Raw genomic sequence first — 14,358 nt, forward strand, 5'->3', positions numbered from 1 at the left:
ATTCTTTTATTTTTGCTAAAAGTATGCATTTTCTTCTGTATTCTCTAATTAATTTTGAATTATGTATTTTGGTAGCTCTGGTTGAAGAGGTGTATCTTGCACAGAAAGAACGTGATGAAGCTATTCTGTCTCGACTGCAGTTAGCCAATGAGGAGAGAGATGAAGCAATTGCACGAGCCAAGCATATGGAAATGTCTCTAAAATTGTACGTATGCTTGTAAAACCACATATGACATCAGGAGCATTTATAAAGTGCATGAATTATGTGATGGTTACATGTTCAAAAATGTTATAATTTCAGTGGTAAATTCCGTATCCCCAGTCTTTCTCTAGAACTTTTGTCATGCTAGTAGTTTTCAGTCACTAAACAGAGAGGCAGAGAGGGAGGAAGAGAGGCAGAGAGGGAGGAAGGAAGGGAAACATTCAGGAAAGTGACTTTCTTTCTTCACAGTGCTGTTGTTGATGTCCTTACTCTGCTTTCTTTTGTGACTCCTCTTTTCTTCCTCTCCTTCTTGATTTATTTCAGCTCTCTGGCTTCTTTTACTGCTTTCTGCTTGCTGTGCTCATTTATCGTCTCCAGTACTTTTTTCTTCTTTTAGTTGTGAGACTTAAAACTTAACGACACCTGAAATAGGGTAGAGCCTGAGAATCTACATTTTTAGCAGGCAATCCAGGTGATTCTGATATAGATAAATACTGGACCACACTTAGAGAAACTTGGGTCAGGAAGATCCCCTGGAGAAGGGAATGGCTACCCACTCCAGTATCCTTGCCTGGAGAATCCTATGGACAGAGGAGCCTATCAGGCCATAGTCCATAGGGTCACAAAGAGTCAGACACAACCTAGCAACTAAACTTTCACTTTTTTAAAGAAACAATGCACTGGAAAGAAGTACTTCAATGTTAATGTGCACTCCAAACATGGGGGAATATTGTTAAAATGCAGATTCTTGATAGGTAGGTCTGGAGCAGGGCCAGAGATTCTGCCTTTTGCCAAGCTCCCAGATCATGCAAATGATGCGAATCTAAGAAGTCCACTTTGGGTAGAAAGGCCCTAGAGCATCTATAGACTATAATAATCTAGTATTTTATGTTGATTCCTCTGTGCATTTATTGAATGTTTCTTTTGCCCAGCGTTGTTCTAGACTCTCTGAGGGATCACAGTCAAATACTAATTAAAACATGGTGGGAAGTTCCCTAGCAGTCCGGTGGTTAGAACTGTATGCTTCCACTGCAGGAGGCACATGTTTGATCCCTGGTTGGGGATCTGAGATCCCACAAGCCACATTGTGTGAACAAAAAAGCCAAAAAGGTACAAAAAAAGTGGTGGTTTATTTGACAGCAAGCATTAAATAGTTAATATTGCAGTGCTCAGGTTGTGGCTAGATAGCATGATTTGCTTTTTGTTTATGTTAAAGGCTTTTTTTGAAGGCTTATTCAAGTAGATAGACTCATTATAAACATTAAATTCATTGACAAATAAAAATAAAGGAAAAACTATCAGCTAAATTCTACACTGCCTACTCCCAAAAAACTATCATTTTATCAATAGGGAAACATTATTCCAAACATTTTTCTTTGCATATATAAACTACTGTCTGGAAGGATAGATGGTTGATGATTGAATAGATGCTTGCAACATGCTAAGTTGCTAGAGTTGTATCCAACTCGTTGCAGCCCTATGGACTTTAGCCCGTCTGGCTTGCTGTCCGTGTAATTCTCCAGGCAAGAATACTGGAGTAGATTACCATTTCCTTCTTCAGAGGATCTTCCTGACCCAGGGATTGAACCTGAGTCTCCTGTGTCTCCTGCATCACAGGCAGATTCTTTACCACTGAGCCACCAGGGAAGCCCAATAGAATTGATTTGATAAAAATTAGTTCATTTTCTACATTCTGTTTTATATGAGAGGCATTATATTATCGAGGTGAAGAGCATAGATTCCACACCCAGTGACCTGTCTTTGAATGTTGACTCTTTGCTTCCTAGCTGTACAACCATGGACAAACTATTCAGTTTCTGAAACTACAAAAGGTGGAAGTAGTGGCTATTTTTATATTGGTTGTTATGAGGACTAAAGGATTTAATAAGTATTGAAAGTACTTGTAGCAGTTCTGTATAAATATTACTTGAATTTAAGAGTAATAATCAGTTGTGAAACTGAAGAAAATTTTGAACGTGAGGCACTATTTTCTCCCAGAGATTGAACCCAAGTCTCCTGCATTGCAGGCAGATTCTTAACCATCTGAGACACCACGGAAGCCCCATTTTCTCTCAGTAAGATACATTAATTCCCTAAGGATCCTTTTAAATTTAAGAAAAGAGACTGAAAAACATTAAGGTGTTAGAATCTCATCAATATTTTTTATGTAGTGTTGTTCAGTTCAGTTCAGTTCAGTCGCTCAGTATGTCCAACTCTTTATGACCCCATGAATCGCAGCACGCCAGGCCTCCCTGTCCATCACCAACTCCCGGAGTTCACTAAGACTCATGTCCATCGAGTCAGTGATGCCATCCAGCCATCTCATCCTCTGTCATCCCCTTCTCCTCCTGCCCCCAATCCCTCCCAGCATCAGAGTCTTTTCCAATGAGTCACCTCTTCGCATGAGGTGGCCAAAGTACTGGAGTTTCAGCTTTAGCATCATTCCCTCCAAAGAAATCCCAGGGCTGATCTCCTTTAGAATGGACTGGTTGGATCTCCTTGCAGTCCAAGGGACTCTCAAGAGTCTTCTCCAACACCACAGTTCAAAAGCATCAATTCTTCAGCGCTCAGCCTTCTTCACAGTCCAACTCTCACATCCGTACATGACCACTGGAAAAACCACAGCCTTGACTAGATGGACCTTAGTCGGCAAAGTAACGTCTCTGCTTTTGAATATGCTGTCTAGGTTGGTCATAACTTTTCTTCCAAGGAGTAAGCGTCTTTTAATTTCATGGCTGCAGTCACCATCTGCAGTGATTTTGGAGCCAAAAAAACACCAAAATCTGACACTGTTTCCACTGTTTCCCCATCTATTTGCCATGAAGTGATGGGACCAGATGCCATGATCTTCGTTTTCTGAATGTTGAGCTTTAAGCCAACTTTTTTGCTCTCCTCTTTCACTTTCATCAAGAGGCTTTTTAGTTCCTCTTCACTTTCTGCTCTATAGGTGGTGTCATCTGCATATCTGAGGTTATTGATATTTCTCCCGGCAATTTTGATTCCAAGTGCTTCTTCCAGCCCAGCGTTTCTCTGCATAGAAGTTAAATAAGCAGGGTGACAATATACAGCCTTGACGTACTCCTTTTCCTATTTGGAACCAGTCTGTTCCATGTCCAGTTCTAACTGTTGCTTCCTGACCTGCATATAGGTTTCTCAAGAGGCAGGTCAGGTGGTCTGGTATTCCCATCTCTTTCAGAGTTTTCCACAGTTTATTGTGATCCACACAGTTTTAGTTTTTTAGTTAAACAATATTATTTGACTCAGCTATGAAACAATAATTTTGAACTCCTTCTTTTCTTTTTCTTTATGAATTCTACTTTCCAAAATTTTATAAAGTTACGTTGGATACAATAGCCAAAGTACTTCTCTGGGTTTAACCTTAAATTTATAGTTTAAAGAATTAAGAATCATTGCTGAAACTTTTATCATACATGGCATTTTTACACCTGAGTTCTTTATTGTGGGAAATTCCTGGGTGACCAGATTTCATCTTCAAATAGTCTTTTAAGGAAAGGTTTATAAATACTTTATTCTAAACTTCAATATGCTCCAGACTGGCTGTTTATTATCCTTATATTCAAAGTGGTTATGAATAAAATTCTTGGCTCACGTATTTTTCATTCTAAACATTGTAAAAAATGTTACTGACTTTTCTGACATCAAGTTTGTCTGAAAAGTCTAGCGTCCATCAGATTCCTTTTTCCCTCACTTAAAGGTAGTTTATTTTTTCCTGCCTGGATACCAGAAGGATTTTCCTTTATTCTTGAAGTAGAACAGCTTAATCAGGATGCTTGTGTTGATTATTATGTAATAATATTTTTAGAATCACAGCATGTCTTTCTAAAGACTATTTGATTCTTCCTTTATTTCAGGGAAATTTTAGATTTTTAAATTTTATTTTATTTTTGGTTTTCTATTTTATTTAAAAAATTTTTTTAATTTAAATTTATTTATTTTAATTGGAGGCTAATTACTTTACAATATTGTATTGGTTTTGTGGTTTTCTATTTTAGAGACTTTGGTTATTATTATAGGCACTTTGGTCCTCATCTGTTATCAATTCAATAATTATTTTAATTCCTGTTTTTTTTCTGTGCATTCATTGTGACAGTCTCAAGCCTTTCCTGTACGTTAATACTTCCAGTTTTACAATCCCATCTCCTGTTCTTTCTACTTCATTTATTAAATATATGTCTGTTTATTTATTCTCAATGTTTCCTCAGGCTTTCTTTTCTTTCTTTTTAAAATTATGTCAGTTTCAGGTCTGTCCTTTAGTTTTCAGTTTTCCTCTTCATCTGCTCTTTTGTTTTGGCATCTTCTCTTTGAAATTTGTTTTATTGACTTCATGTTCTTATGCTTTTCTAGAATGCCAGCCATTAATAGGTCAACTTCTTCTTTCTCTTGGTCGGTGTTATCTTTTATATTGTGATCTTTATTCCATCTGCATGATACTTTGTCATGTGTTTGTGGTGAATTCATAGTTGACTTGTCATTTCTCTTTTATCTTGCTCATACTTAGAATCGTCAAGAAATTTTATCTGTTCTGATATGGTGCAAATGAATTTTCCTTGATAAATATTTCACATTATTTGACACCTGTTTGCCTTCTCCTCTGACTCTTGGCTAGGTATTGCTTCTGGGCCACCTTTCTACATTGCCCTAGGGCAGTAGTGTAGGAGCAGAGGTTGGGAAGACCTCTTTGGGGTTGGGTGCCCATTTTGCTTGAGATCCTGTCCTCTGCTTGTGGAGTTTTGTTTGGTGTCTTGCACTGCACTGAGGGGCCACTCTGTCCCTTCTTGTGAATATCCTGATTCCATGGAGTAGTACTTTGGGGCTTTTATTCGTTACACCAGTGTAGTAAAAAGAAACAGGCAAACACAATGGCCAGCCCTGATGATTTTTGCTCCATCTGTAAAGATTCTTAGTAATACAGAAAGATTTCCTTAACTTTTCTTTAGGCTGTCTACTCAACTCATTGGTCTCTTAAGGTTATTTATAAGCTGTGTGGTATTAGTGAAAAATTCCTAAGATTTGGTGAGGTCACTGTCTTTTCTCAATACCTATTTTCATGTGTAAAAAGATAAGTTAGTTGAACTAGTTCAAAATCGTTTTTCCACCCTCCACCTTGTCCTTACTTTAAAAACTTACTGCATGATGTCCTGCTTCCTCTACAGTTTGATTAATTTTTATCTTCTGTTCAAGTGGTATGTGATGGACTGGATGGATTTGTGTTCAGATTTCACTCCACTGTCTTTACTTGGACTTTTTTTAGATAAACTTTACATTTTAGAATACTTTCAGATTTACAGAAAAGTTGTGAGGATAATACAAAGTTTATATAACGCTCACCCAGTTTCTTTTATTGCTACCATTTTGTATTACTATGATATATATGTCACAGGAGAGAAATCAACATTGTTATACAACTATTTACTCTAGGCCGTACGGGCTTCTCTGGTGGCTCAGAGGGTAAAGCGTTTGCCTGCAATGCAGGTTCGATTCCTGGGTCAGGAAGAGCCCCTGGAGAAGGAAATGGCAACCCTCTCCAGTACCCTTGCCTGGAAAATCCCATAGACGGAGAAGCCTGGTAGGCTACAGTCCATGGGGTCACAAAGAGTCGGACACGACTGAGCGACTTCACTCCACTTCATACTTTATTCAGATTTTGCTACTTTTCTCTAATGTCCTTTTTATTTTCCATGATCCTTGCCAGGATTCCATAGGCATGTAGTTACTGTGTCTCCATTGCCCACTCTGGTCTGTGACATTTTCTCAGACTTTCCTTGTTTTTGATGATGTGACAGTTCTTTGGAGTACTGGTCAGGTATTTTATAGAATGTTCCTCAATTTCAGTTTCTCTGAAGTTTTTCTCCTGATTAGACTGACGTATTGGTTTTATGGGACAAATAGTACAGAAGTGAAAAGCCGTTTTTATCACATCATTTCAAGATTATATTCTGTCAACGTGACTTTCAGCTGGGGATGTTAATTTTGGTCTCCCAGTCAAGGTAGTGCTTGCCGTGTTTCTTCACTGTTAAGTTACCCACATTCCTCTTTTATACTCTACTCTTTGAAGCAGATCACAAAAGTGCAGCCTATACTCAATGGTGGGGCTGGAGAGTGTGGGCTAGGAGGTTGTATTTTTTTGGTTGTGCTGGGTCTTCGTTGTGGCATGCAGGCGTCTCTGGTTGTGGTGCATGGGCTGAGTTGCCCTGCAGCATGTGGGGTCTTAGCTCCTTGACCAGGGATCCAGTCCTGCATTGGAAGGCAGATTCTTAACCGCTGAACCACCAGGGAAGTCCTGGTTAATTGAGCTCTACCTTTCTTAGTGGACAATATCTATATAAATTATTTGTGATTCTTCAATATAGGAGATTTTATCCCTAATTTATGTGTTTAGTTAGGTCAGTATGGACTCATTGATATTCATTTAGTACTTTGAGTTATAATTAAATTCTGTGTTAATTTGTTTCTTGGGGTGTTCCAGTTTTGACCATTGGAAACTCTTTCAGGTGATTCCTGTATGCCTTTGGCTTGTTCTCATCCTTTTGGTTTTTGAACATTTTCTTTCTTTCTGGCACTATGAAACATATAAAATGTTCTATGAAAGGGATGTGCCCACCCAGCAATGAATCAGAATTCTCATTGCTTACCATCCTTGCCAGCATTTGTAATTATCCTTTTTGTTTGGTTAGGTTTCCATTGGACATTTAGCCATTCCCCAGTAACAGCCATTCTCCAGCTGTGTATCTTCTTTGGTAAAGTGTCTGTTTAGATATCTGACCTGTTTTTGAAGTTGTATTGTTTTCTTCTGTTAATTTTAAGTGTTCTTTATGCGTTCCGTATGTGAGTCCTTTTTCAGATAGGTGGTTTTCAAATATTTTCTTGCAGTCCATATTTTTGGTCTCTCAACAATGTGTTTAGCAGAATATAAGTTTAAATTTTGATAAAATCCAGCTTACTGGTTTTTCTTGTATGTTTTGTACTTTTGGTATTGAATCTAAAACTCAGTGCCACATGTTAGGTCACACCAAATTTTCTCCTGTGTTTTCTTCTAGAATTTATAAATTTCATGTTTTACATGTAGGTCTATAATTCAGTTTTAATTGATTTTTGTGTAAGGTGGTATAGTACATGATACATATAGTTTTACTTTTACATCTGGACATTTATTTATTCCAGCACCATTTGTGAAAAGGGTATCATTTCTCCACTAATTTCCTTTGCACCTTTGCCAAAAATCAATTGACTGTATTCATGTGGGTTAATTTCAGGACTTTCTTTTCTGTTCCATTGATCATTGAGTCTGTCACTGGCATTGCCAGTACCACACACTCTTGATTGCTAAATCTTGAAATCAGATGTCATCCTTCTAAATGTTGCTCTTTTATTATAGAATTATTTTGACTATTCTGGTACATTTGCCTTTCCACATACCTTGCAAAATCAGTTTGATTTTATCTACAAAAACAGTTGTTGGGGCCGAATGTGTTTAAACATACTCTTCAAATAGATACTTTTTTTCTTATTTCAATAATGCAGCTATTAATACCTTTAGAACTCTTCTTTAGGGATTTGTAAGTATTAGTAGCTTCAACTTATCAACCATTCACAGTACTACACTTCACATATAATTTATGACCATAAATCTTTTATGTAGCTTGATCATCAGTTTTTATATATCAGTTTTATTTGTGCCTTGTTGATTTACAATGTTGTGTTAGTTTCAGGTGTACAGCAGAATGAATGTTATGCATACACATATGTGTTCTGCTGTGTGTGCTTGATCGTGTCCAGCTGTGCGACCCCAGAGACTGTAGCTCACCAGACTCCTTTGTTCATGGAATTTTCCAGGCAAGAATACTGGAGTGGGTTGCCATTTCCTCCTCCAGGAGATCACCAATTTTAATCATGAATTTTGCTTATAAATAGATTTGAGTGGTTTTTGAAATGAAATTTGCTTGAAAAAGATTGCAAATCAATTTTTTATGTAGTGTCACAACTCCTTGAGTTAGGTGATAATCAAGCTTTATAGGTGAGCAGACTTAAGAGTGATCGACTACCTGCCTAAGGAGTCATAGTAAGTCACACGCTATAGCTACCTCAGATCTATTCAGGCAGCTCAAACTTATCATATCCAAAAATGAATTATTAGTTTATTTTTAAAGCGTGATTCTCCTTAATTCCCTGTACCAATCAGTGGCATAACCACTCTCTCACATATCCAAACCAAAACTTCTTCCTCAGAATTCCTCTTAGATTGGTCTCTTAGTTTTGTTCATTCTATCTCTTTTTTCCCCTTGGAAATATGACTTGCTTTGTGGACTAGGAGATGGTCAGTTCATTCTGTCTCTTTAAAAGATGGATCTAAGTTGAACCTTCTTTAAATTTTTTAGCCTCCATTGTCTACTTTCATTGGTATATATGTTTTGTTATAGTTTTTATTACAGTACATGAAAATTAGGCTTCTTTGAGGTTTTCATTTTGTTCTAGGTAGAGTTCATATTGAGGGAAGAATGGGGAAGGGAGTTAAGAAAAACAGTCCTATCCTAAGCCTTCTCTTTTAGTTACTTAGTCCATTCAATAAATACTTACTGAATATGTGCTAAGTGTCAGGTACATTGCTAGTTGCTGGGAACACAGCATTATGGTCTCAGTTAAGATCAGCATCAAGTAAATAATTACATAAATATTTAAAATAATTTCAAGTGATAATGAAGAATTTTTAGTTCCTAGGAAAAGTTTATAGACAGCTCCTACTTTATTACAGTCAAGGGTTTCAGGTAAGGGGATCAGGACAAACACATAAGAAGCAAGAACAACAGCAGCAACAAATAGCATGTCAGTACAGTTTTATATGGTGCTGTGGAGGTTCCTTTCTAGTTAGCTGAGGTCTGTGAACTCTGAACATCAATAGTGCATTTTAGACTAAATCTTTGTTAAGATAGAACCAATTTGTAACTGAGCTTTGCTTGACTGAAAGGCATATTTAGAAGCATTGTGTATAAGAAGAAAATATATGAATTATTTTACATCTCTTTTTTAAAAAGGGTTTTGCATCTTTTATTTCTCTAAACAACGACCTTTTTCCTTGGTTTGAGAGAGAGTGCCCTACTTTGTGTAGCAAAGTATCCCATATCATTTATCCCATATCAATGGGATATGATAGTTATTCTCAAATTGAACTTTCTCTTTCCTTTGTCTCATAATAGCATATGTGCTCGATTGCTCAGTTGTGTCTGACTCTTTGTGACCCCATAAACTGTAGCATGGCAGGCTCCTCTGTCCATGGAATTTCCTAGGCAAGAATACTGGAGTGGGTTGCCATTTCCTTCTCCAACATTTTTTTTTTAATTCCTCATTTCTTGCCTCCTGTAATCTGGAAATTCCTTCCTTCTCTTTTCTCTTATCATTTTTTCACTTCTGATCTACTTTGCATCTTTCTGTATAATGTTTGTCTTGTCGTCTTATTCTGTCACGTCTCTGCTTTCCCTTACTCCCTGAATTTTTAATGCTTTTTTGTCTCTTTTGCTTCTGTTCAAAACTAGGAAAAAATAAAAAAGCTTCAAGGTAAAATGACTTTTGTAGCATGCCAGTATAGACATCCATACATATGAACATTCCAGCTTTTGAGATCATGATATCTTTTTTCAATCTTTTATTATTGGTGTATTTTTTTATACCATATTAAAGGTGGCACTGTGTAAAAAATGAGACTTAGAGAAAAAAGCAAATACTTCAGGATTTTCTGATAAGCTGATCATTAATTAGTTTTATCATTTGGGGTCAAAGTTTTGCTTCTTCCCATTGAACAAGGTAAATGACTCTAGGTTCAGAAGGAAAAGATGTTATATTGACTGATTTAGGAATAAATCAAGAAATGTGACATTTCGTGCATGAGTCTTTTCACTTAGAGTGCAAGGTTGTCAGTCAGAATTTGCATGGTATAGGAAATCAATTGAAACTTGAGCCCATGGACATTTACTTCAGCAATATTCTTACTGATTATCATGACTGTCTAATTAGATTGTTATAGGAATAATTTAGAGTTTATGAAAGGTTAAGGTTCTTTTGTTTAATTGTAAACTTCCTATTAAAATATAGTGTATAATTTGTCAGCTATAATTCATATGACAACTATTATTTTGTCTTTATTAAGCAAATAAAACTTTTATGTTGTACACGCTGCTAGTAAACCTTAAGCCTAAAAAGTCATTTTACATAGAAAGTTGAATGTCTTATGTAACTATTTCAAATTGGTTCAATTTTTAAAGGTAAGTTGTTTGTCTAATTTTTGTTTTAATTTTTGATACAGTATATTATGTACTTACCATAAAACTATATTTAATCTTCTGGAAGCCACTTTTGTTGATTTTTAATCTTTAAGTAGATATTGAATGATCCACCTCAGAAAAATGTGTCAAATATACTGTTTTGTCCTTTTGATAACAGCCATTCTGACAGGTATTAGGTTATACCTCATTGTTGTTTTGTACGAGAGTTTTTAAGTTTTTCTTCTCACGTTTTATTTTTCTCTTAGTGACCATTTATCTTTATACTTATATCAATTTTAAATTTAAACCTCAAATTTTAAAAATTGAGGTTCACATGCTAAGTGGCTGACTTGGCTCACTCACTTATGCCCTGCATTTCAGACCTGACATACTCACTCACTAAAACATGATTCAGATTCATTTATCAGAAAGTGATAAATCATTGTATATCATGTTCTTTTAAAGACAACCACACAATTTATTTATAAACAGAATGCTGAGTTCATATACTGAGGATCTAGTAGTATATAACGTCTGCTAAGAAAATTTGATTTTAATATTTTTTCTTAAATTTTAGTTGTTAGCAGGGAATTTAATATTAGATTGAATACAGTTATCTTAATCTTTTCCTGTTGAAGACTGTTAATTTAAATCATTTAAAGTCTTAATTTGACTTTCCTTAAAGTAATAATTGTTCACTTTGCAGTGCTTGAAAAAAATGTACAGATATTATGCAGGAATTCCATGCACTTTTTATTGTGTTGATTATTTGGAACATAGGAATTCATTAACCTGTCTCTACTGCCATTTTCTTTTCGTCCATATGTAATTCTTTGAAACAAAAAAAAAAGGGAGATGCGTAATACTGAGAAATAAAACTTTTTGTTTCCAGTAATCTGTAAATCTAAACGCTTAATTTCCACGTCTTTTCTCATTTTAAATGATCAAGTTTAAAAATTGTTAAATTTATAAAAATTTAAGCTTCTTCGGAAACTGTCGTTAATCAGCTTTTAGTTTGATTTCATCTATAAAGAACAACATTTAGGTAAATATTTCTCACCACCTATGGCTTTCTAAAAATCATATTTAGCCAACCAGTAACTGATGGTTAAAGCTGCTCATGTTTTTCAAATGTTTTTACATGATCTTAAACAAGTGTAAGAAGTTTATCTTATACTTTTCCACTGTATTTTTTGAGTAAAAGAAATGATTATCTTCATAGTTCTTATAAACTAAGCTTCTATGAAGCAGAATATTTGAAAACTTTGGATTGATTTTGGGAGAAAAAGATAAAAGAGTATATATTTACCCTTTTTGGAATGTGAATCCAAGGGGACATTAGCAGTTTGAGATATAATACATTAAATATATATAATTCAAAATTGCTTCACCTGCTTGTTAAATACTATTTAAATATGGGTAGAAATAGGTTTTTTTATATATGTTCATCTTTACTTCCTCTCAATGAATGTAGTAGTTTCAGCTGTGGAGTTTGAAACAATTTTGTAATAAATTTATTAAGTATTTTTTATTTTTTCATAGTATCTTTTTTTTTTGCAGTAAATGTTAAATCATAGTAGCAAAGAAATAGAGGGGGAAAAATCAAAACAGAAATTTGGATATCTAAAATTTTTAGTCCAATTTTTATTTTACCCTTTTGTTTTTGGTTGCATTGCACATCATGTCTGATCTTAGTTCCCCAACCAAGGATTGAACCCACTCCCCCTTCAGTGGAAGCACAAGGCCTAACCACTAGACCACCAGGGAATTCCCTAGTACAGTTTTTAAATAATTGAAATCGTTTCTAAAATCTAGGTAATCTCGCTGGTATCCATGATAAAGTTTCATTTAATCTACCAAATTTAATATTGCCTAAGTTATATTACTGATAATTTTCTAAATATGTGATTTAGGACTTCTTTCTTTACTTTTACTGCATTTCTTCAGTTTACCAACATCAGCAAACTTCTCAGTGAGCACTAAGACTGTTTTCTTTTTTCATTTTTTAAAATTTATTTTTAATTGGAGGATAATTGCTTTTACAATACTGTGTTACTTTCTGCCACACATCAACATAGTATATATAGGTGTACATATGTCCCCTCCCTCTTGAGCTTCCCTCCTACCTCCCATCCCATCCTCCCCTAGCACTATGACTCTTGTAAGACAAAAATGCATTTATGACGGGAACCAGTTTACCTTTTTTGCCCTTAATTTGAATAATTCTATCTATGTTATGCAGAAAATAATATTAGATATCTAAAAATGTGGCGCAGTTTTGGTCAGCATTTCTATACAGTGTATTTGTTTTACCAAATAGATAGCAGCCGGAGATTGTCAGGTCAAATTTAGTGGTAATTATTTGTTGTTGCTTTTTGAGGGAACATTGTTAAACTTGTAGTAAAAATACTTGCCTTGTTTTATTTGTGGTGATGTCCAAAAAAGAGAGGAAATACAGTTTCTGGTAAGAATTGAAAGTCCAGAAATAAATATAATGATGAGAATGAGTGCTTCTATCACTGGGGAACTTTCTTCATCTAAGCACATATGAACAATTGATCCTTGTAGTCATATATAGCAGTAAACATTAATAACTTAACAGTCTGAAGTCAGTGCAGAAGAGATGGAGCATTATTGAAAGATGGAGTCGAGCAGGTGGCACTTTAATATGTTCAGTGTCATGGTTGACTCTAAAGACTAGTCGAATGAAATTACTTGAGGTTCTAAAGATTTAAAAAGCGAACTCATTTTGCTGCACTAAGGAAATGCTACTGATCAGGCTTTCTGTGTCCCTTTTTTCTAGGCTAGAAAATATTAACCCTGAAGAAAATGACATGGTAAGCCATTCTCCGAGGAGATTTCTTGATGTCAGTCTTATATCTTAGAGGCTTAAGTTCAATTGAGTGGGTTTCAAGAACTAAGATGTGGGAAAAAGAAGAATTGACACACTAATAATGTACATCTTTGCTGCAATATGAAAATTCAATAACTTCACTCAGTCAATTTACAATTCACATGTGCCTATTAATTAAAACCCTATATTAAATAAAATATATTAAAACTTCATGTCTGACTAACGTATAATGGTGTTGGTAGACATTACAGGAATTACTGAACAGAATAAACAATGCAGACACAGGGGTAGCTATTCAGAAGAATGGAGCTATAATTGTGGATAGAATCTACAAGACCAAGGAGTGTAAAAAGAGAATAACTGCAGAAGAAATGAACGCAGTGATTGAAGAACGAGATGCTGCTTTGTCTCAGGTACCTGCATGTATCTGTAAAAAGCTGTCTACCATTTTTCCCTCTTTCTTTACATTAAAAAATGACTTCCCCCCGCTTACTCTTAATTCAAATTAGTTTTTAGCTTATAATTAATACCACAATGATTAGCTATATTAAGATAATCACATATTTTGTTATATCATTCTTCAAATATATGTATCCTCATTTCTTAATAAAACTGCTAGCTTTTTATAAAAATTTAGTTCAATTCTTTAAAGTAATCGCTTTTATATGAGACTTCTTACTTGAGTCACAGTTTTGGGAGGGCTGAGATTATGTCTTTATTACTGTTTTATTCCCAGTGCCTAATTCAGTGCCTTTTAGTAAACATGGATAAATGAATCAAATTATTAGGGTATTCTTTTCTGAACATTACTTGCACCTTCCTGCTCCAGCTAAAACCTGATCACCACCCTGAGGATGCAGCTTCCCCTGCAGTCCTCTCAAGTGTGAATATATTCCCTCCCCCAGCAGTTGGGCCACTGGCCTTGGAGGCTTGTTTGATTAGTGCTTTTAGATCATTGTTCCTTTTTTCTGTCTAAACACCTCCAGCTTTGAGACCCATGCATCAGATTGTACCACCCATTACACACC

The 14,358-nt window shown here is 35.3% G+C and overlaps 1 protein-coding gene across 7 annotated transcripts in view; it reads left to right on the forward strand.

Moving 5' to 3' along the window:
- MIPOL1 (mirror-image polydactyly 1) overlaps window positions 1-14,358 on the forward strand; it is a 327,488-nt gene that overhangs the window by 91,752 nt on the left and 221,378 nt on the right. For all 7 annotated transcript variants that reach the window (XM_069558753.1, XM_069558756.1, XM_069558759.1 and 4 more), the window contains 3 exons: window positions 76-205; window positions 13,280-13,313; window positions 13,573-13,743. In XM_069558753.1, the coding sequence (XP_069414854.1) occupies window positions 76-205; window positions 13,280-13,313; window positions 13,573-13,743 (335 nt within the window). The remainder of the gene's footprint in view (window positions 1-75; window positions 206-13,279; window positions 13,314-13,572; window positions 13,744-14,358) is intronic.

This window comes from Ovis canadensis, chromosome 18 (assembly GCF_042477335.2).
Source record: "Ovis canadensis isolate MfBH-ARS-UI-01 breed Bighorn chromosome 18, ARS-UI_OviCan_v2, whole genome shotgun sequence".
In the NCBI taxonomy this organism is placed as follows: Eukaryota; Metazoa; Chordata; class Mammalia; order Artiodactyla; family Bovidae; genus Ovis; species Ovis canadensis.